The sequence below is a fragment of the Artemia sp. Qi Xiang Cuo genome, chromosome 4 (genome assembly GCF_049724085.1).
Source record: "Artemia sp. Qi Xiang Cuo chromosome 4, ASM4972408v1, whole genome shotgun sequence".
NCBI classification, from domain to species: Eukaryota; Metazoa; Arthropoda; class Branchiopoda; order Anostraca; family Artemiidae; genus Artemia; species Artemia sp. Qi Xiang Cuo.
In genome coordinates, this window is record NC_142797.1 from 71,409,959 (window position 1) to 71,433,452 (window position 23,494).

A 23,494-nucleotide genomic window follows, 5' to 3' on the forward strand; every position below is an offset into this window, starting at 1 on the left:
AACTAAAATAGTCTCGTGTTTGTTGTTTTTGTGATGGAAAGGCATTGTGGTCTTCGTCGTTATTTCAAGATCATGGATGGGTGTTGTTTGTTGTTGTTTTTTCGTTTCCTCCAGAGATGATCGTATCAAGCCAGAAGACCTAGAAGATCGAGAGAAAGCTCATTCAAACAAACATTAAAAGTTTAGAATTTTAGTTGGGAGGAGAGAGAGAGAGAGAGAGAGAGAGAGAGAGAGAGAGAGAGAGAGAGAGAGAGAGAGAGAGAGAGAGAGAGAGAGAGAGAGAGAGAGAGAGAGAGAGAGAGAGAAGAGAGAGAAAAGAGAGATCATTTTATATAAAATAATATAGAATACACATCTTTTAGGTATTGTTTATGATTCATACGGTAACTTTCAAACATAAATCTTTTGTTTTTCAGGTTGATATCATCTGTAACGACGAACCTCTAGGAAAAGATCACACATTAAAATTTGTCTACGTCACTAAATGGAGATTTAAAGAACCACCTTTGATGCTTCAGTATAGGCCAAAAATTGATTTTATTTAATTTGAAAGGTGTTTTTTGAATGAGTCGTCTTAAGGTTTGTATCAGACTGTTCGTTCCTTTGCATACAAAAAAAAAGCACTATTGCTGCCCCAGTTCAAGATGAGTTTAAGCTCAGTAGTTCGAAATTTAACTCTATCGTCTCGTTATGCATAACCTAATGACATATCTAACTTTCCATTATTTTACAGGAGATAAAACTAAGGTTATTAAGATATTCATGGGGAAAGTTTTTTAATTCAAGAATTTAAAGGATACAAAGCTTATAAGTTTGAAGTGTGCATCCGAATAATCTATCTTTCATTTGGGTAGACGTAAATTTATATGCGGTAGTCTTTTAGCTAAATATCATGGGCGGCCTCCCTTGTCTTTTATGAAGTAATTTATCCGTTATTACCTACCCCCCCCCCCCACAAAAAAAGAAAATAAAAGGAATAGAGAAAGCGAGAGATTATTTTACTTAGAAGACTTGTCTAGAAGGGGATGGAGCTTTAGCCATTCTGGTACGTGTTGTCTTTACGAATAGCTCCCTTCGACCCCATCCCTCAATACAAACATGTATGCACATGTATTGCTGTGGTTTCTGATTTCTGGAGAAAACCGTCAATCGTTCGCGATATCATCTATTCTTGCCCTCCATTTTGCCTCCCAAATAAAAAAACTGAAGAAGTAGGATAAAAGGGCACATGTAAAGACAAATAAAAGAAAAGAATAAATTTTGGTTTATCTTGTTTAAATTTCGGTATCTTGGATGAGATTAGATGAATAAGAGCTTGCCGCTTTAGTCCCAGAGTTTCACCTACAGAACAAGATTTGAAAATAATTTAGAGGCGCTAAGCAGTTGGACGTTTTAAGGACAGGTGGCCTACAATGTGGACATATGGAAGTCTTTTGGAATATTCCCTTTTCCAAGTTAGGAGCAAATTTATTTTTTACTCACAAATAGCAGTAAAAAGTATGCCCTCCCCCTTCTTTCTCTCCTCTCTAAAACTTTGACCGTGAGCACCTAGACGCTAAATGGATCCCGTGTGTAAAGTTAGACTAAAATGTTCTGGATTGTTGTTCTGAAGTTTTTGACATTTAGTATAAACGTGAAAAATAGATCTTGGTGGCGATCATTCAAAAGACTGCGATGCAACTTTCCTTCTGTCAGTGGATAGTAAAAAAAAAGAAAATTATAAAATTGACCAAGTTCTTTTTCTATTAACAATAACTTGTATCCCTTACAAAAGGAAATTATTTTCGGCCTTCAGACACGGGAGAAAAAATGGGATGTCATGATAAGATTTCTCTAAGTAAGGAAAGGACATTGTGTATTTTGGTAAAACTTTAGATCTCTTGAAATATTTGAATGCAAACTGAATCCACTAACCACTTGATGATCTTAGAGTACATGATACTGGAATAAGTGTTGGAGCAAACTATCTGGCGGTCTGTGTTTAGGAGACGAGGGCATAGTTGCACTAAATAACACATAACGATTTTTGAATTACCGCTGACAATATCTGGTTATATGCGAACTTTGAACTAGGGGAGTAAACTCCGTATGATGGGAAATACTGCAGTTGAATGTTTGTTAACAGACCTTTTGTAGAAGATTATGAATAGCTATTGCTACCAAGTATTATTTGTATACGCTTTCTTTGGCGTAGCTTTTTGAGTTGGAATTCCGTTCATTCTGTTTATTTCGGATTTTTTTTTGTAAAGCTCAACGTTTTGTAAAATAAATTTTTTTCAACTTTTCTGATGTTTAGTTGCTATCAGCAGTTTTAGTCGCCCATAAGTCAGTTCTTTATGAGATAGAGAGTCTTAAACTATGCTAGCTAAAGAAAAGTAAGGATTGCCAGTAGAGACTTGAGTAGTTTCTTTTGGGAATTTGTAACCTGTTGTTCCTTGATATGGTAGCTTTGCAGCCATTTCAGCCAGTGTTGCGAAAAGTTTAACTGTTATCTACGAACACTTTTCTAATATATTCTAATATATGCTGACATGAGAAGACCTGAGAATCTTACTTTTCCCCATCTATTCATGCTCCTTAACTAATGCCTGAACATAAACGGGTCCAAAGAGGTTGAAGATGTCCATACTTATATAGTCGAGGAGTGAGAAGGGCATGGGCACCAGGTTCAGGATTTAATTGATGAAAAAAGTTTTGAATAAATGAAGAAGTAGGAAAAAATTGAAATCAGTAAAGGCCATACGGCTCCGATGTTTTATTATTTATTATTTTTTTCCCAGAGGCTCTTCATATGGAAGGGGTCCTCGTATAAACGTCAAAGGGGGCTCATTGGATTGGAAATCGAGAGTTCTAGTGCCCTTTTTAAGAGTCAAAAGTGATCGAAGGGTATTTAGTCCCCCACGCCCTTTTTCCCAAAATACATCCGATAAAAATTTGAGGGCCATTTTGTTGAAAATAGTTCAAAGATCATGTAACAAAAACTCCGAAGTCGACACAAGCCCCCAGGGCCTGAGGACATGCGTTGTAAGTTTTGCCCTGGGGTGTATATGGTTCTTGTAGAAGGGATCCTTGTAAAAACTTCAGAGAGGGCTCATTTGATTGGAAATTAAAAGTTCTAGTTTACTTTTTTAGAGTCAAAAGAGATCGGAGGGCAATTCGCCTCCCCCTTCATGCCCTTTTTCTCCAATTGCATCAGATAATAATTTTGAGATAGCCATTTGTTAAAAATAATTCAAAAGTCAGATAACAAAGCTCTGACGTTTAAAACACCCCCCCCCCCACCCCAGGGCCCGGGAGCAGGCGCTGTAAGTTGTGCCCTGGGGGCAGATAAAGTTCTTATGGAAGGGATGCTCGTATAAACTTCAGAGAGGGCTCATTTGATTGAATATTAAAAGTTGTAAATCACTTTTTAAGAGTCAAAAGTGATCGGAAGGTGACTAGCCCCTCGCCCTTTTTTCCAAATGCGTCCGATAAAAATCTTGAGATAGCTATTTTGTTAAAACTAGTTAAAAGATCATATAAAGAACTACGGTGTCGACATAATCCCCCAGGATCCGGAGGGACGCGCTCTAAGTTAGGCCCTTGGGGTATATATGGTTCTTATTGAAGAGATGCTCGTATAAACTTCAGAGACAGCTCATTTGGTTGGAAATTGAAAGTTGTAGTTCACTTGTTAAGAATCAAAAAAGATCGGAGGGTAACCAGCCCTACACGCTCTTTTTTTCCCAAATGCATCCGATAATTTTTTTTAGATAGCCATTTTAATTAAAAACAGTTCAAAGATCGTATAACAAAACTCCGGTGTCAACACAATCCCCCAGGGTCCGGAGGGAGGTGTTGTAAGTTTTTCCCTAGGGATATATATGGTTCTTATGGAAGGGATGTTCGTATAAACTTTAAGAGAGGGCTCATTTGATTGGAAATTGAAAGTTCTAGTTCACTTTTTAAGAGTCAAAAGAGATCGGAGGGTAACCAGCCCCCCGCGCCTTTTTTTCCCAAATGCATCTGATAAAATTTTCTTAGATAGCCATTTTGTTAAAAATATTTCAAACATCATATAACAAAACACCGGTGTCGACACAATCCTCCAGGGTCTGGGGGCAGGCGTTGTAAGTTAGGCCCTGGGGGCATATATGGTTCTTATGGAAGGAATGTTCGTATAAACTTCAAAGAGGGCTCATTTCATTGGAAATTGAAAGTTCTAGTTCACTTTTCAAGAGTCAAAAGAGATCGTAGGGCAACCAGCCCTACACGCTCTTTTTTTCCCAAATGCATCCGATAATTTTTTTTAGATAGCCATTTTAATTAAAAACAGTTCAAAGATCGTATAACAAAACTCCGGTGTCAACACAATCCCCCAGGGTCCGGAGGGAGGTGTTGTAAGTTTTTCCCTAGGGATATATATGGTTCTTATGGAAGGGATGTTCGTATAAACTTTAAGAGAGGGCTCATTTGATTGGAAATTGAAAGTTCTAGTTCACTTTTTAAGAGTCAAAAGAGATCGGAGGGTAACCAGCCCCCCGCGCCTTTTTTATCCAAATGCATCTGATAAAATTTTCTTAGATAGCCATTTTGTTAAAAATATTTCAAACATCATATAACAAAACACCGGTGTCGACACAACCCCCCAGGGCCTGGGGGCAGGTGTTGTAAGTTATGCCCTGGGGGCATATATGGTTCTTGTGGAAGGGATGCTCGTATAAACTTCATAGAGGGCTCATTTGATAGGAAATTGAAAGTTCTAGTTCACTTTTCAAGAGTCAAAAGAGATCGGAGGGCAATTAGCCCCCCCCTCCACGCCCTTTTTCCTAAAACCCATACGATAAGAACTTCGAGATAGCTATTGTTTTGTTAAATAGTTCAAAGATCATTTAACGAAAACTCTGGGGTCGACAAAACACAACCCCCAGCGGTGAGGCGTTGTAATATATGCTTTGGGGGAATATATGGTTCTTACGGATTGGATGCTCGTAAAAACCAGAAGGCTCATTTGATTGGAAATTGAAAGTTCTAGTTTTGAGAGTAAAAAGGGATTGGAGGGCAACTATCCCCTATCCCCCCACGCCTTTTTTCCCAAATTCATCCGCTACAAATTTTGAGATAGCCACTCCTTTTTTAAAATAGTTCAAAAACTAGATAGTAAAAACTCCGGTGTCGACACCCCCCCCCCCATGGCCCGTGGGGTAGGCGTTGTAAGTGTTGTCCTGGGGGTGTATATGGTTCTTATGAAAGGAATGCTTGTAAAAACCTCAGAGAGGGCTCATTTGATTGGAAATTGAAAGTTTTCGCTCACTTTTTAAGAGTCAAAAGATATCCAAGGGCAACTAAGCCTCCCCCCACCCTTTTTTCCTGAAATCCATCCGATAAAAATTTTTAGATAGCTATTTCGTGAATAATAGTTCACAGGTCAGATAAGAAAAACTCCTGTGTCGACGCCACCTCCCAGGGCCCGGGGACAGGCGTTGTAAGTAATGCTGTGGGGGCATAAATTGTTCGTATGGAAGGGATGCTCGTATAAACTTTGGAGAGGGCTCATTTGATTGGAAACTGAAAGTTCTCGTTCATTTTTTAAGAGTCAAAAGAGTTCGGAAGGCAACTATTCCCTCCCCCTCCACGCCCTATTTTCCTCAAACCCATCCGATAAGAACTTTGAGAGCCATTTTTTCAAAATGGTTCAAAGATCAAATAAGGTAAGGTCCGGGGTCGACACAATCCTTCAGGCCCCGGGGTAGGCATTGTAAGTTGTGCCTGGGGGGCTTATATACCTTTTGTCGAAGATGCTCGTATAAACTTCAGAGGGCTCATTTGATTGGAAATTAGAAGTTCTAGCTCAGTTTTTAAGATTCAAAAGAGTTGAGAGAGGAACTATCCCAACAAAAGCCCCTTTCCCCCCAATGCGATAAAAATTTTGAGGTAGAAAACCATTCTTTAGGAAAACCTTAATTAAGTCACTTTATAAGAAAGGTGATAAAGTGAGTGTGGTAATTATCGAGGCATTAATCTGGTCTCTGTAGGTAGTAAATTACTTAGTAATAAGATACTTTTTAGACTCAGTGATGCCTTAGACAAAGTTTTAAGAGAAGAACAGTGCGGTTTTAGAAAAGGTAGAGGACGTGTCGATCAAATTTTCACTCAGGTTAAAAAAGGAGAATTGCCTGAGTTGTCAAACACCTTTGGTCCTAGTTTTATAGATTATGAGCAAGCGTTCGATTCTTTTGATAGAAGAGCTTTAGTGAAGGTTTTATCCTTGTATGGTATACCAGACAAATACATTAAAGTGATTAGTGCTATGTACAAGAATAACAACACTGTGGTTAGGTAGGAAATGAGGTTAGCAGCTGGTTTTGCATTAAATCAGGAGTTAAACAGGGTTCTGTTCTATCCCCCTTTATATGGATTATGTTGATGGACTTTGTCTGAAGGAGCACAGGAAAAGCAATGAGAGACCACGGAATCAAACGGCAAGGAAAAAGTCTTCTGGACTTAGATTATGCTGATGATTTAAGCATCTTAGATGAAAGTGTGAGCAAAATGAATGAACTTTTAAATGTTTTGCGAGTTCAGTGTGCTATAATAGGTTTGAAAATTAATGTTAAGAAGACTAAGTCACTAAGGCTAGGAATAAGTGAAGATGAAAAGGTGACTTTGGGTTATGAAAACATTGATCAGGTAGGCAGCTTCATGGTGGGAGCAGTAAAGATGTTAAAAGTAGGCCCAGGGTGTTTTTTCACAGTTAAAAAAGTTTGGAAGAACAGTAAGATAAGTCTGCAAACCAAGATTAGAATATTAGAAGCTACAGTTCAATACCACTCTCTAGGGCTATAATGAAAGAAATGTTCATTAAAGGAAATGAAATGGGAACTTCGTGGGAGGGTGTAAAAAGGGAGGCTTTGAATAGATTAGGATGGAGGAAGAGCGTGCGTGGCTGTGTTGGCCTCAGGTGGTATGATGCTGCAGTGAGTTGTTAGTAGTTGTAGTAGTAGTAATTTTGTTAAAATAGTTCAATCATTAGATAATAAAAAATTCAAGGTTGACACAAACTCATTTTTTACTTTGATATTGTTACTTTGATACTAGTTTTGATACTTTGATGAACATGATTTGGAAAAAAAGTTTGATTTTGAAATAAGGAATTTTTTTAAAACTTGAAACTTTTTGCAATAAAAAACGAACAAAAATTAATTAAAAAAAACTTTCCGAAAAAGAGGTTTTTCAAAGAAAAGTAAAGGCAATATTAACCTTCACATCAGTAGACACCTGTTACAGTTCGAACTCATAACGAGCTGAAATTACTATTAAAGAATAAATGAAACCCAGAACGAACAGAAATTAAATAAACAATCATAGCAAAAAAACATACAACAAGTAACAACATTAATGAATAAATAAATCTTAAAGCGAGCAATGCTTAAATTGAATATGCAAATCCAGCTGAAAACGAAAAAAACTTATTTTGTTATTGAAGTATAAATGAAACCCAAAAACGAACAGAAATTAATTAAACAATCAATGCAAACAAACGTACAATAGATACTAATGTAAATGAATAAATAAATCTTAAAACGAGTAAAACTTAAATTTAATATGCAAATCAAGCTTGAAATGTTCAAAAATGACTACAAACAAGAGTTTGGATATCGCCTCCTTCTCCCTCTATAAAAGCCTAAAACCTACTGCGTCATTGGCGCTTTACTGAAAAAATATGTCTTGAACAGTCTTGAAAAGTATAAACAAAATCAAATTTAATATTTGATATATAATGATATTAATTGTTGAAAGATCCATCACTTCAAGATTTCATTTCACTGTAATTTTGTTTTCATTTTCAATACTGTAAGAAATGGAAAAGAAAATATTTGTAATATAATTTGTTTTCAGTGAAGTGCCAATGACGCAGTAGGCTTTAGGTTTTTATAGTTAAGGAAGGGGCAGTATCCAAGCTGTTGTTTGTAGTGAAACTATATTCGTCTTGAACAATCTTGAAAATAACTAATAAATGAAACTGAATATTTGATGTATAATGCTATTAATTGCTGAAAGCTCATCAGTTAAAAATTTTACTGTAATTCTAATATTTATTTTCAATATTATGTACAAAAGAAAATATTCCTTCGTTCTCATCCAATGACGCAGCCTGTGTGTCTGAGCGGGTGTTATATTTCATCTTTAATTTTTTAAATTATGATGCAAGTGTTTATCCTTCCAATGTACACAAAAAAACTGACTAAAAATATATAATAAACTAGGTAGTTTCGATTACCATCTATCGAGTATCAGAGGGTACAGCCACGTAATTTTTTTTTAATTGTAAGTAAAAAAAAGAAGTGTTACTACAAACATTTTTTTAAATAGAAAAACTCACGACTGACATGTTTATATCATCCTTATTTTGTAAATATAAATACAACAAACGAGTCTATGGCCAGTCGAAGAAAAAAACAAAACGAATATTTTGCCCGTATCTAACATGGCGTCTTCAGCATAGAGAAAAAAAATAACTAAAACTAAAAAATATACATAAAGCTAAAATAGACTAACCTAAAAATATAATTTACAATTACTTAACATTTACAATTTGAAGCTACCTTCGTGAAACCACCTTAAAAAAGTAACTGGATTAAACATTTTAAATACCAAATGAACAAGGAATAAGTTATTGCGACATAATTTTATGCAAAGCTTTCGATGCTGCTATTCGCTTAGGTCTATTATTTGAACTAACCCCTGGGACATTTTACAATACTTATTTTTATTTTTAAATATGGGTTCATTTTTTTAAAATAGCATCATAAATAGTATCGATATTCTTATTCCCAGTATCTCTATTAATTGATAAACCTGCAATTTTTTTTTTAATTTCTAATTCTTCAAGAGCCCATTGCGTGAAACCTTTATCATTGGAAATGGCTGTTGCATCCTCGAACTGCAGAAAATGGTCCGAATTTAGATCCTTTGTCTTCATTTTGTACTTTTAAAATAACACAGGTGATTATGTTTTGGCTAAAAGAATATTTAATATGATTTTAAGACATGAAAATAAAGTTAAAAAAAGCCTATGTAAAAAAAGTGTTTTAGAATAAAAAATGATTAAGATTTACCTCAAGGGCTAAGCTCGCAAACTACCCAAAGGCAGTTTTTATATGTTTTTTGTTTTCTAATTGCTCTTTACCGTTCCCTGAAGGTCCAATTTCAAAAACATTTCACGGATTGATTTCAAAAGTTCAAGAATGGGTAGTATGGAGGGGTGTTTTTTTTAAAATCAAAAATGATATATGATATACAAACACATATACCATAGGTTCAATATAAATTCAATGGGTGTGATCGGCTACATTATAATTTTTGGAGATCGAAACATGGTTTCTTTAACCGTCCAAAGAATATGTCTGTCAAGCATACATCGCAAATTGCCTTGGTATGAGTATTCTCGGAATGATGTAAAAAAGGAGCCTGAAAACAAATAACACTTATCATATATCCAATCGAGAAATCGACTGCTCAAATAACTTGTAACGATATTGTGACGCTTAACATCAGTTGGCCAACGTCCCGGAAACAATACGTTGATCGCCGTAGAATGTATATCTAAGACGATGATTTCATTAATGACAAGTTGGCTCAGTCGAGTAACGTGTCGTTCGTTTACCATAGGAAATCCTTGGTCTCACGTTCGATTCATACATCGGACATAAATATCACAAAGTTAATGGAAAACTACTTATAAGCTTAAAAAATTTATCGTTGGTAAAGATAATATGTCACCATCTATAACTGTAGTTAACAATAACGACATCTATGACTTTTGTTATGTTGTCGGCAGCATTGGGGGTATCGCCGTTAAGCCTTTTCCATCATCTTAAACCACTAAAGAAGAAAATAGTAGCGCTCTCTTCATCTAATGAAATCACAGGGCCAATTACATTACAGTAATGATGCATTCCCAGTTGTAATCATAATTAATAATCGGTTCGATACCATTATGGTACAAAAAATCTCATCCAATTGCTTATTAGAATCCATAACAAAACATAGTTTATAAGACATAATGTCACTTCAGATTTCACATTTAAACATTCACTTGAGATAGGCAATAGGCCCGCTCTGAAATCTTGGCTACGCTAGAGAAAAACTCCTAGAATCCTTATCGAAGAACTTGAGATAAGAATGTTCGCTTGGAACGATGTCCTTTGTGGGCGCTTAATGTAATAGCTTTATTTGGCGCAGAAAAATTGTTTCCAAGGAAATCATAGATCTCGTAGAGTATGTGTGTCGTTAAAAGCAGAGAGAAGATATGAGGGATTCGTAACTCCAATATGTATGCGCTTGTATGGTGGGATATAGGCCCGCTCAGAATGATAGGCTATTTGCCCGCTAATTCTGCATACACCCATACTACTTACGCTAAAGTTTTTTATTACTTTATAAAGTAGAGCTGTGAGAAAGAGTCAAACTTTAGCGCAAAGAGCGAGGCGTTGAAGAGGGGATAGCCCCTTTCATATACGGAATAATTTCTTTCCTTTTTAAATTTTAATGTCGCTCCTTACTTTCAGTTAAAAAAAAACCTTTTTTTGTATAATTTCTGAACGTTATTTAAAATAATGCAGGTTTCGATTTGGGCTCACCGTACATGAGTAATTAAAACAAAGTTTGCATATTAATTTTACTTTTTTTTGGCTACATGGCTTTCTCGAAATTTTGATCTGACGATTTTGAGAACAAAGGGGTGGAGGAGGGGGCGAAGTTGCCCTCCAATTTTTTTTGGTTACTTAAAAAGGGCACTAGAAATTCTAATTTTATTTACGAACATTTTTATATTAGTAATAAATATATATAACTTACGAATGAACTTGCGTAACGAACTTCTATATTCGTATATTTTTATAACGTATATTAGGTGGTTCGCCCCCTAGTCAATACCTAGCTTTTTACGCTAACGTTCGAATTTTATTCAAATTCCTTAAGAATGACCCCTTAATCACAAAGGCCGTTAATTAGAATAAATAGCTCTTATGAAAGTACAAAAAACTTAAGCGTAAAGAGCGAGGTATTGACTAGGGACCGAAGCCGATCATATACGTAATAATTTCTGTTCGGTTAAAGTTTTGATGTTGCTCTTTACTTTCAGTTGAAATGTTTGTTTATTTCATTTCTGATCGTTTTTGGACTTAGATCGTGATGGACTTAGTCTTAAGGAGCACAGGAAAGGCAATGGGTGAACACGGAATGAAATGGGGAAGAAAAAATTTCCTGGACATAGATTGTGCTGATGATTTAAGCATTCTAGATGAAAGTGTGAGCAAATTCAATGAATTTGTAAAGTTTTTGTGAATTCAGAATGCTAGAATAGGTTGGAAATTAATGTTAAGAAGACGAAGTCGCTAAGGCAGGAATAAGTCAAGATGAAAGATGACGTTTGGTAACAAAAAGATCGATCACGTGGCTCAGGGTGCTTTCCACAGCCGAGAAAAGTTCAAAAGGATAGGAAAGATATATTTGCGAACCTAGATTAGAATATTGGAAGCTACTGTGATGACAGTGCCCAAATATGGCCCTGAAGCATGGACACTCCGAAAAACGGAAGAAGATTTGCTAGTGGTTTTCCAGAGAAATTGCGTACGAATCAGTACGTACTGTTTTGGGTGCTCGACTTACTGACCGTATTTCAAACAGTAGGCTCTACGAAATGTGTGGTTCGATCCTGCTTTCTACGGCTGTATTGAGAGAAAGGTTGAGATGGCTAGGGCACTTTCTGCGGATGAGGGATGACATATTGCCAAAGATTGTCCTTTTGGTCAACCGTCTAGGGCTAAATGGAAAGCAGGTCATCTGTTGTTGGGGTGGGAGGATGTCCTAAAGAAAGATTTAAAGGAAATGGGAACTTCCTGGGAGGGTTTGAGGAGGGGGGCTTTGAATAAGTGTGATGGAGGAGGAGCCTGCGACGCTGTACTGGCCTCAAACGGCTTGATACTTTGGTGAGTAAGTGTTAGTAGTAGTAATAGTAGTATTAAGATACCGCACGTGATAGCACACCTTTTTAACTTTAGTGAAATAGCACCTATGATAAAGGTATGCTTAGGTTCACTGGTTAGCAGAAGCCACAAAATGACTAATACTGATTTATGAATGCTATCCATTGATTCAGTCATATGACAGACAAAAATAAAAACAAAAATCGCAGTGATAATTCTTTTGTGAGGATTAGGGAAAAATTAGCTTCCCTCTAAACATACCATTCTAAATAACCTCCTCCCCCCAAAGATAAACCCTTGAAAGCTTCAACTCGATACCCTTAGCCGAGAAAGGACAGCGCATACTTGCCAAATTACGTATAAAATTCGCCATATTTTAGTGCAACATAACGACAGTATACGAAATATAAGGATATATACTCGCTTGCCTTCAGGATTTTGAAATAAAGAAAATCCAAAATAGCATCCGACATCATCCGAAAATCAACTGGCTTGTAAAAGTGCTCCAGAGAAACCGTTACCTATTGTGAAGCACGATGTAATTGTTTTGATAATAGTAATTGGCTGGGTGTTACGGATACTTATTAATTATTTAAAATAATAAATGGTAGTGTCGGAATTAAAGAAAAATGACGGAAAACCTTAAAAGTGTTCATACACTAAAACCATTATCTTCCTGTTTAAAATAATATTCAAGAGTGTATATGTAATTACACTGAAAATTACTGAACTGTTATTTTTTAAACATACTAGTTAAAAGATAGGTTTGAAAGATCTTCCTATTTATCTTGAAGATGGGGGCATCAAACGCAATTTCTTCTGTGTCTAAACCCCCTCCCTCCTTCAAAAAACCATCTCATCCCATCTCTAAAAAAATAAGCCATGTGCAACGATCAACGTTATCCTCAAAAATTATATTTGAATATTCGACAAAATTTTAAAAGAATTTTCGATGAGAAGACAATTTTAAAGTGATAAAGACTTTATGTCTTTGCAAGGTGTTATTTTAGTACTCTAATGCGAGACATTTGGACGATGTTCTAGTATGAATAGCATCAGAAAAGTCTTGATATTGTCCGTAAGTTTTTTTTAAATATATTTGTTTACCAGGAGGAAATATTTTAGGGGTAATATACGATAGGGGGAAAAATAATATTTATCTAACAAGGGTAAATAAAAGAAAAGTCCAAATACTGCTAATTATGGGTAGGATATTGGAAATAACTGGGAAAATCGATAAGTCTTGAAATTTCAAGGGACCGGGGGACCAAGACTTCCTCTTACCCTCCAATTTTCAATACATTTTTCATATAGCCTACGTGACACATTTAGAGGATTGTTAGGGGACGTGGTATTTGGACGAGATGCTAGCATGTTTAGTATTAGGGAATTATTAATACTCAGCAATTTTTTTTGTAATGTAGCGTATATAGATATTAATATCCTCCGGTATTAATAAATACTTTTTGTCCATTTCAAATATGACTACATAGTTAAAAAATTATTCTTTTTCTCGAGAATCTATGAATATATTTGGAAATGAGGGGGTAAAAAAGATTGGGAAGCTAAAAATTAAATTTTATTTGTTGCTCTGAATCAAGATAAAAAAATTAATAGCAATTTGTACTTTCACGGTATTATTTTATGCTCTTAAAGACCGTGAGAAGTTTTTACCTGACAATCAAACTGTTAAAGTAGACTAAAAATTTATTGAAAAAACGTGTTTTTATAAAGTGAAAGTAAAGGGTTAAATTAAAACTTAAAGTAACCGGAAGTTATCATCCATATGGAGGGGAATAACGACCCCTTAACTTCTCATTCTTTTGGGTAAAATTTGACTCGTTCTTTTTACTTAGGCAAGACCTTTCAAGCCATTTGAACTGAAAAGTTTATCTCATAAGGCCAGTAAAACTAAATGGATGCTTCCTATCTCCTGACATTTTGAAAAAAAAATTTTTTCCATCATATTGCTCTTGTATAAAAATTTGCTATGTATTCATTGGCAGAAAAGGAAAAACTACAACCCAAATAGAGGGGGTAAAACTTTATTTGTTGAAGAAGCGGTATCTCCTTCTTAGAAAGATTCGTTTGTTTTGAGTTGTTTTGAGTTTGTTTGTTGTCGCTTTCTTAATTTCTTCTTTTTTTAGTTTGATTTATGTTCGGTTTCAGCCTCATGTTAGGGTTATTTCGGGTTTTGTCTCTATAGCACTCAGGATTTGTATCATATTTTGTCGATATGGGATTCGTGCCAGAAAGGCAATTACGGAGCATGTTTTACTCATACACTGTTTACTCATAAAAACGGCATAGAACTCGAAGTTTCATTAGATAGCATCCTCATTCTACAAACTATTCACATCAGTCCCATTATGACCTCTGATTAATTTGATTATTTGGTTTTAAAAGGTAAGAACATGAAATCCAACATGTTTTTAGACAAAATTTCTCTGCGATCCAAATTCTAACAAGGTGTAAAATTCTTGCCTTTTTTTTAGCTACATTTCACTGACAATTTTTTTTACATATGAACTTTGGTCAGTTGCATAAGAAGATGCGTTTCCCATTGGATTTAACCGTGGGAGGGGGGGGCTGTGCCCCCTGGATTTTTTGATTCACTTTTAGATTTTGAAATAAACCCTGTTCTAGGGTATTTTCATTAAGAAACACTTGTTTTTGGTTATGTTCATTGAAAAAACTAAAAAAAGACTAATCTGCCCTCCTCTAAACGTTGAAAAATACATTTTATTCCCTAAATTTTATTGAAGTGACCCCACTGGTATTTTCTCACTTCTTTAGAAAACCATAATATACTATTGATCAAAAAATCCATTAGGTTCGAAGTTCAACAATGTTTGAATTTAAAAAAAAACACATCAAAAAATTGTCTATATGCATTTTTGTTACATTTTGACAAGTTGGACAGAAAACCCTTTCTTCGAAGTTTTTTTTTAGGAATCCTACAATAAGGGCTCAGATTGTCATATCATGACATATGAGTTTTTGAAATATCGATGAAATATCAAAATAAGAGATGAATTATTAATGAAACCTATTTATAATAAAAGTGAAAACAGTTAATATTGTAAATACAGAAGCATTTGCTAGATTTCTATAGGAAGCAAATTACTTAGTATGATGATATTTATTCGACAAAGAGATGCTTGAAATGAAGCTTTAAGAGAAGAATGGTGTGATTTTAGGAATGGGAGAGTATGTATTGACCAAATTTTAACTCTTAAGTTAATTAAATAAAAAAAACAAGTTTTTAAAACTGAAAGTAAGGAGTGACATTAAAACTTAAAACGAACAGAAATTATTCCGTATATGAAAGGGGCTGTCCCCTCCTCAACGCCTTGCTCTTTATGCTAAAGTTTTTTATTGTTTTAAAATAGAGTTATGAGAGTCAAACTTTAGCGTAAGGAGCGAGGCGTTGAGGAGGGGGCAGCCCCTTTCATATACTGAATAATTTCTGTTAGTTTTAAGTTCCAATGTCGCTCCTTACTTTCAGTTAAAAAATCTTGTTCTTTTTTATTTAATTTCTGAATGTTTTTAAATTATTGCAGGTTTTGATTTTGGCTCACCGTACATGAATAATTAAAACGAATTCGCATATTAGTTTTACCTTTTTTTTTGGCTAAATGGCATTCTTAAAATTTGTTTAATTTTATTTACGAACATTTGCTTACGAATTAACTTACGTAAAGAACTTCTATAGTGTATTACATGTAATCACTTGGTAAAAAAAAACTATCTTCCTAATTTAGTAACTGAGATAAATGAGCACTTGAACATACCTTACTCATCCATCCAATCACTTAGGACAAAACAGTAGAACCCACCCAATAGTAAAAAAATCAAGTCAAAAATAGACCAAAATCAGCATTAATAAGTGTAAATCATTGTCCCAAAACCAATCCACAGCACCTTAAGTCTAAAAAATTTAGTATTCCCCAAGGAATCACCACATATCAGAGCTCCTCAGAGGAAAACTCACGGCCTATGCTAGTTTTGGCGCTAAAATTTCCTTACCCAGGCAAATGAGCGCGCCTGCCATAGAACCATATGGCATACCCCTATGTATTGTCACCTGTAGAATATCTACCAACAATACAATGCCCAAAAATATAAAAATATACCGAAAAATTTTCCAAAGCTTCCTTCACCACCGCGCACCTAGAACTAATTCAAAGTAAAAACTACCCAACTCTGGAAGAAAACACTTCATCCAGTTTACCTCCCATAATTGCGAAACCCCAACTGTCAGCAAACACACATTCACTTTCAAGCCCAATTTCTAATACCTAATTTCAACCTTTTTTCTGTAACTCGGCACCTGCATATGTCAAGACAAACTCTAAATTCAAAAGTTATAAAGGGAATAAAAAAATACATCCAACAAGCTACCTCAAAATATCGTTCAAAATATCTTGATAATTTTTATTATACTTATTTAAAAGTTGATTATAATGAAAATTAAGTTTTTTAAATTGCCAAGCAAGTTTACTGGCGGAAAAACCTCTTAAGATTAATTTATGGCTAAGTGTTTGACATCTACTTTTAAAATCAATGTATTTAGTATAAATTTTTGAATATCTAAATAGTTGGGAAAATACTTTGAATATGTTATATTTGAATGTATATTACTTTTGAAAAATAGGAAACTCGCTCTTTCAAAATTAAAATCAAATGTTTTATTATATATTTGAAAAACTATGTTTATTAGCTGTTACATTATTATCTAAATCTAGAAAATGGTCATAATTGCCTTTACCATTGTTGGGTTTCAAATTCAACTCTGGTTGGTATATCTTATTCGAAATCTCAAAAATCTCTGCACAATTTGTCACCAGATCTAAATATCCTTTATTATTTAAAAGCAAATGTTTTGTATTACTTGGGTTCTTTTTATCAATCATAAATTCATATTTTAAATAGCTTAAAAACACGTCCGCTATAAATGGACTAGAATTACCCCCCATAGGAATTCCAATATTTTGATTATACAGATTACCATTAAATTTTATAAAAGTATTAAATCAAATAAATTCTAGTAAATCATAAATCATATCTAAGCTATAACATCTTGAACTAGTGGTACTGTTATTGAAATTAGTCCCATAGCCTTCTTATTATACATATCAATTTTTAGAAAAGCCAAATTAGACAAAAGAAAAGCCTTCTTGATAATCTTTTTCAAATTTGCAAATACTAAATTAATTGGTAGATTTGTGTATAATGTAGTGAAATCAAATGAGTCAACTCTTTTGGCCGAAACTAAAGCCAGAGAATCTATTACTTGCAATGAATTATTAACGTTCCAATATTGATTAAAGTTAGAAATTTTTTTAATTCCCGAGCAATATGACTCAAATTTATTTTTAATTTCCTCTAAAATACACGACAGGTCAGTCGCCGCAATTCTGGTTGGGCGTCTGGCTGCACTCGCAATAAAGCGTGGTTTCGGGGGATTCTTATGTAATTTTGACGTCCAATATAAAAAAAGGAAATTTCTATCATTATCATTAACATTAATATTAAATTAAAAAAAAAAATATATCTTCTATTCCGTTCAATAGACTATTATTAACATCTTGAACCTTTTATATGTATTCGCTGTACTTAGCTCCTATGATAAAACATCACAATATAACTTCTGACAAATGTTTGCAAAATTACTATTCACTTTATCAATAGGTACAATAAAAAAATTCTTCTTTATATTAGCAATCGCTAGTTTTTTCTTAGCATTATAGAAAATTGCCTTATTATTACGATTATTTGTATTATTATATATCTTATTTCTAGCCCTAGTAATAATTAAATTTTTACAATTCTGAAAACTATCTTTATTAAATTTCTCTTTTTTGCACCTCTTATAAGTAAATAAATATAAATCATTATTTAAGCCACTAAGAACATCTGAGGGCTTTAGATGATTAGAAAGACGGAATGCAGACCCAATTTTCATTATATTCTGAAGATCCAGTTGTTTTATTATTGCAAAATCACTTGTTATAATATGTTCGTAAGTTGGATTTACAAATGATAGAAATTGCTCACACTTACACACACATGTTTCTAATTACTATCCGTGTCAAAATTCTTAAGTATTGAAGTATAACTAGAAATAATTCGTCCTATCGTTTTTGAGAACCTATATTTTATAATCGGATTATTATTATAGTTTAAATTACTAGGAAGGGTCTTTTTCACGTCACGCTGGTTTAAAAGTCCAGGTAAATTTATATCCTCTATTTGTTTACTTCTAAAATTTATAGGTAAATATAATCTCTTCTCCTTATTAACAGTCTTATCAGACTTTTTATTGTTTGAAATATACTTAGCTCTACATAATTTTTGAATTACATGGTGTATTATTACTTATAGTCCAACATAATTTTATTAAATTATTTTTTGATAGCTTATTTAAACATTTTATTATACTCGCCATACCATTTGACTCAAATAGCTGGCACAAATTTCATGTGACTCCGGACCCCCCCCCCCACTACCAGAAAAAATCCCCCTGAAAACGTCTGTATACTTCTCAATAACCAATGCTATATGTAAACTTTGGGCAAAATTAAGTCCTCCTCAAAGACATAATTATTATATTTTTCGACCATGCTGAATAAAATGGTTGTCTCAAAATTTTGATCGGTTGACTTTTGAAAAAAATGAGCGTTGGAGGGGGCCTAGTTGCCCTCCATTTTTTTTTGTCACTAAAAAGGATACTAGAACTTTTAATTTCCGTTTGAATGAGTCCTCCTGAAAAAAAAAAACAAAAAACAAATAAACATGCATCTATGATCTTTCTTCTGGCAAAAAATACAAAATTCTACATTTTAGCAGACAGGAGCTTGAAACCTCTACAGTAGGGTTCTCTGATACGCTAAATCTGATGGTATGATTTTCATTAAGGTTTTGGAGCTTTTAGGGATGTTCTCCCTTTTTTCTAAAATCAGTCATATTTTCTCAGGTGCGTAACTTTTGATGAGTAGGATTAAACTTGATGAAACTTATATATTTGAAAACAGCATAAAATTCAGATTCTTGTATGTATTGTTATCACAATTCCGTGTTTTAGAGTCTCGGTTACTATTGAGCCGGGTCGCTCCTTACTTATAGTTCGTGACCACGAACTGTTTGATGACACTACAGGTAAGGTAGGAAATGAGGTTAATGGCTGGTTTTTAATTAAATCTGGATTTAAGCAGGGCTGTATTCTATCCCAATTTATGTGGATAATTCTGATGGACTTAGTCTTAAAGAGCACAGGAAAGGCAATGGAAGAACATGGAATCAAATGGGGAAGAAAAACTTTCCTGGACATAGATTGTGCTGATGATTTATTCATTCTAGATGAAAGCGTGAGCAAAATCAATGAATTTGTAGAGGTTTTGTGAATTGAAACTTATATACTTGGAATTAGCATAAAAATCTGATACTTTTGATGTATATATTGGTACCAAAATTCCGTTTTTTAGAGTTTCATTTCCTATTGAGCTGATTCGCTCTAGTTCGTTACCACGAACTGTTTGATTATTGAAAGCGTCTGAAACCATCAGGCTCCTTCAGTCCTTAGTTATATGTATTGTGACCAGGCGTTTGATTCAGGTGATAAGAGATTTTTAGTGAAGGTTTTATGCTTGTAAGTTACACCGAATAAGTACATTAAAGTGATTTGTGATTTACGAGAACATATTGCCACGATTAAGGTAGGGAGTGAGATTAGCTCTTGGCTCGGTATGGAATCAGTAATTAATTAACCGCCAATATTTAGTTAATTGTTTGCTAGCGCAACTGTCTGAACTTATGAATTGGGTCACTCGCCCGACACTCTAGTCTGACGGGTCCTATTAGGCTTTGGACGCTTGTTTGCCTTGCAATTCCAGGCGACTTGTTGGTCAAACAATATTCAATTAATTTTTTGTTAGTACTACTATCTGAACTTATGAATTGGGTCACTTGCCTCACAGTCTAGGCAGGTGAGGCCCTATTAGGCTCTGGATGCTTTTTGGTTTATGAGTTCAAGCGACTTTTGGGTCAACCCAATATTTTGCTTATTTTTTGTTGTCACAACTGTCTGAGCTTATGAATTGGGTGCTAAACCTGACGCGACACTCTAGAAGGCGGGTGAGCCCTGTTAGGCTTTGAACTGGACGCTTATTTGCCTTCATTTCCAGGCGACTTAACGGTCGTGCGTCAATTCTAAAATTTCATCAACCTGCCTGAGACTCTAGGCCGGCGTGCCTTTCCAAAAGCAAATACACCAGTATTTGTCTAATTGGAGAGTCATAGCTACTCCCGCCGTTTGCCCAAGCCGTTTACCGGGACACTTGGAAAACTGTAGGCCTCCCCGTTTGCCTGCGAGTCCAGGAGACTTATCTGTCATATGTCAATCCTAAAACACGGCATTCCGTCTAAGACTCTAAGTGGGCAAGCCTATTAGGCTTAGGTTACTTGTTCGCCTGCGTGTCCAAGCAAATTCAGGCCCCGTTTTTTTTATACAAGTCCAGTCGACATTATCCGTCATAAGTCAAACCAAAAATCTCGATCATCCCTTAGTTCTATGGCTAACTACTTTAGCCCTACTCTAGGATGGATGGATGGATGGAAGTGTAGACAATATCGAACAACAAGTGAAACTGACACCATTTGATGTTAAGAAATGTTAGCATTTTGTAGCTCTGAACATTTTTATTCAACCGTTTCTTCGAAAATAGCAAAAAAAAATTAACCTCACTAATTCAAGTTGAACAACGTATCGCAATCCAATAAAATTAAAGGCCAATAAGGTCATTGACTAATAATACTGGTATTTTTGCATAATATATCAGCATTTTCAACGCAAGATATATTCATGTTGCATTTTGCACGAATATCACGTGCTGGACGTGACATCGATAAAAAAAACTCTCAAATATAAAAAACACAAATTTTCTTAGGAAAATAAGGATATTTTCTTCTTTTTTTGGGGGGAGGGGGAAGGAGACGTAGGAGAAACCTCCAAAAGATCCCATTCCTTCATAAATACCTGCACATGACCTGACAGGTAATTTTTTCTTGAGTTTTTTCATAAAAAATAAGAATTCTTGAAGTTGATTAAGATTCTTGAAGATTGATTTTGCTACAATTGAATCAAACAGTTCGTGGTAATGAACTTTAAGTAAGGAGTGACTCGGCTCAGTAGTAACCGGAACTCTAAAATACAGAGCATCAATATATACATCAAAAGAATTAGCTTATTATGCTTATATATATGATTTATTAAGTTTAGTTTTACCCATCCAAAGTTACGAGCCTGAGAAAATTTGCCAGATTTTCGAAATAGGGGAAAATACCCCCTAAATGAAAATTACCCCATCAGATTCAGAGTACCAAAAAACCCTACTGTAGAAGTTTCAAGCTCCTATCTGCAAAAATGTGACATTTTGCTGTTTTTGCCATATGACAGATCACGGATTCGTGTTTATTTGTTTGTTTTTTTTTTCCCAGGGGTGATTGTATCGAAATAATTATCCTAGAAGATCGAAAGAGGGTGCATTCGAAACGAAATCAAAAGTTCTGGTGCCCTCTTTTAGTGACCAAAAGGACTGGAGGGCAATTGGGCCCCTCCCACGCTACTTTTTTCCCCAAATTGCTTGATTAACATCTTGGGATAACTACGTACTTTGTTCAGTATAGTTGAAAGATTAAATAATTATGTCTTTATGTGTAAAATGACCCCCCACAGTACGTGGGGAGAGACCTTTAAGTTATGAGATTCGTCCATTATCTACGTATAGAATTTGTTATTGGGAAATATACAGTCATTTTTTTTTTGGGGGGGGGGGGGGTTGTGTGTGTATGTGTGCTTGGGGTGGATTTCTATAGGGAGAATCTTCCTTGGGGAGGAAAATTTTTGGGGGGAGTAGTAGATTTCTTAGAGGCTGTGCAATATTTACCGGCATTACTTGAAAAATGCAAAAACATTATACCATATATGAAGGGTTGCCCCCTCTTCAATACCTTGCTCTTTACGCGAAAGTTTGAATGTTTGTGCTTGGGGTGGATTTCTATAGGGAGAATCTTCCTTGGGGAGGAAAATTTTTGGGGGGAGTAGTAGATTTCTTAGAGGCTGTGCAATATTTACCGGCATTACTTGAAAAATGCAAAAACATTATACCATATATGAAGGGTTGCCCCCTCTTCAATACCTTGCTCTTTACGCGAAAGTTTGAATGTTTGTCCCAATTTTTTAAGAGTTTCTACTGCGTCTAGCAGTAGTCTAGTGTCTAGCAGGGGCCGTTTAATTAGAATAGGAAGCTTCTTTAAAACTACTAACAGCTTTAGCGTAAAGAGCAAGGTATTGAAGAGGGGGCAACCCTTCATGTACAGAATAAATTTGCCAAAATTAATATACAAATTTTTTTTTAGTTTTTCATGTACAATAAGCCAAATTCGAACCTCCATTAGTTAAAAAAATGTTCAGAAATTAAATAAAAAAAGTTTTTTAACTGACAGTAAGGAGAGAAATAAAAACTTAAAACATACAGAAATAATTCCGTATATTAAAGGGGCTGTTCCCTCCTCAGCGCCTCGCTCTGTACGCTAAAGCTTTTATTGTTTTAAAAAGTAGAGTTGTGACAAAGAGTTAAATTTTAGCGTAAAGAGCGAGACGTTGAGCAGAGGACAGCCCCTTCATATACGGAATAATTTCTGTTCATCTGAATTTTTAATGTCGCTCCTTACTTTCAGTAAAAAAGACAAGATCTTTTTAATTAATTGTTTTTCAAGAATAGCTTTTCATGACAAGAATAGGAAAAAAACTTGAAACACGTGAATTTAAAAAGAATACAGACAGTTATTGGGAAAATATAGAAAGCATTGTGTTTTTTATGTGGGGATGTTTTTAAATATGTATTATACCACACAAGTGCAAAGAGTAAATTGATAGGATCTTGTTGATTTTTCGCGATTAAACAAGAAGTTTTTTCATAATTAAAAGAAACTATTCTTTTTGTTTTCAAGAATTGGTTTTCAAGAATTGGTTTTCAAGAATTGCTAAAATTGGTTTTCAAGAATAACTGTTCCTGAAATCCATTAAAAAAAAAATGAGAAAACGGACGAATTTTCAAAAAAAAATTAAAATTAGTGAGAAATATAGAAAATATAGTGTTTCCAGGGGAAAAGGGGCTGGAAGTTCTAGAATGTACCTGAAGAGTAATCCTTTCTACGTAAGCACATACGGATAAATAGATTAATATATTTTTTTCAATTGTTCATAATTGAATAAAAAAATTCTTGGAATACTAAAACAAGATTTTGTTTCGGCTAAATTTTTTTTAAGGGGTCTCCGTTCATGACATCGATTGAAAAAGTAGGAAAAGAAGTGAATTTTAAGAAAATACAGATCATTGTGGCTGGACTCGAGCTGGAATTACTAAAAGTTTCAGAAACTCATATCCCAGGGGTAGGAAGCATGGAACTAGGTGATATAGAATTTGTTTACTCAGGCAGGAAGGATGGGGTACATAGTCAGG

General features: G+C 34.7%; 1 protein-coding gene and 1 long non-coding RNA gene across 2 annotated transcripts in view; one reads left to right on the forward strand and one right to left on the reverse strand.

The window, feature by feature from the left end:
- LOC148953391 (uncharacterized) overlaps nucleotides 1-23,494 on the reverse strand; it is a 257,683-nt gene that overhangs the window by 122,156 nt on the left and 112,033 nt on the right. The window lies entirely within an intron of this gene.
- The window catches only part of LOC148953392 (uncharacterized), a 99,207-nt gene continuing 88,727 nt past the window's right edge, over nucleotides 13,015-23,494 (forward strand). The window contains exon 1 of the mRNA XM_089087321.1: nucleotides 13,015-13,047. Coding sequence (XP_088943447.1) covers nucleotides 13,015-13,047 — 33 coding nt within the window. The remainder of the gene's footprint in view (nucleotides 13,048-23,494) is intronic.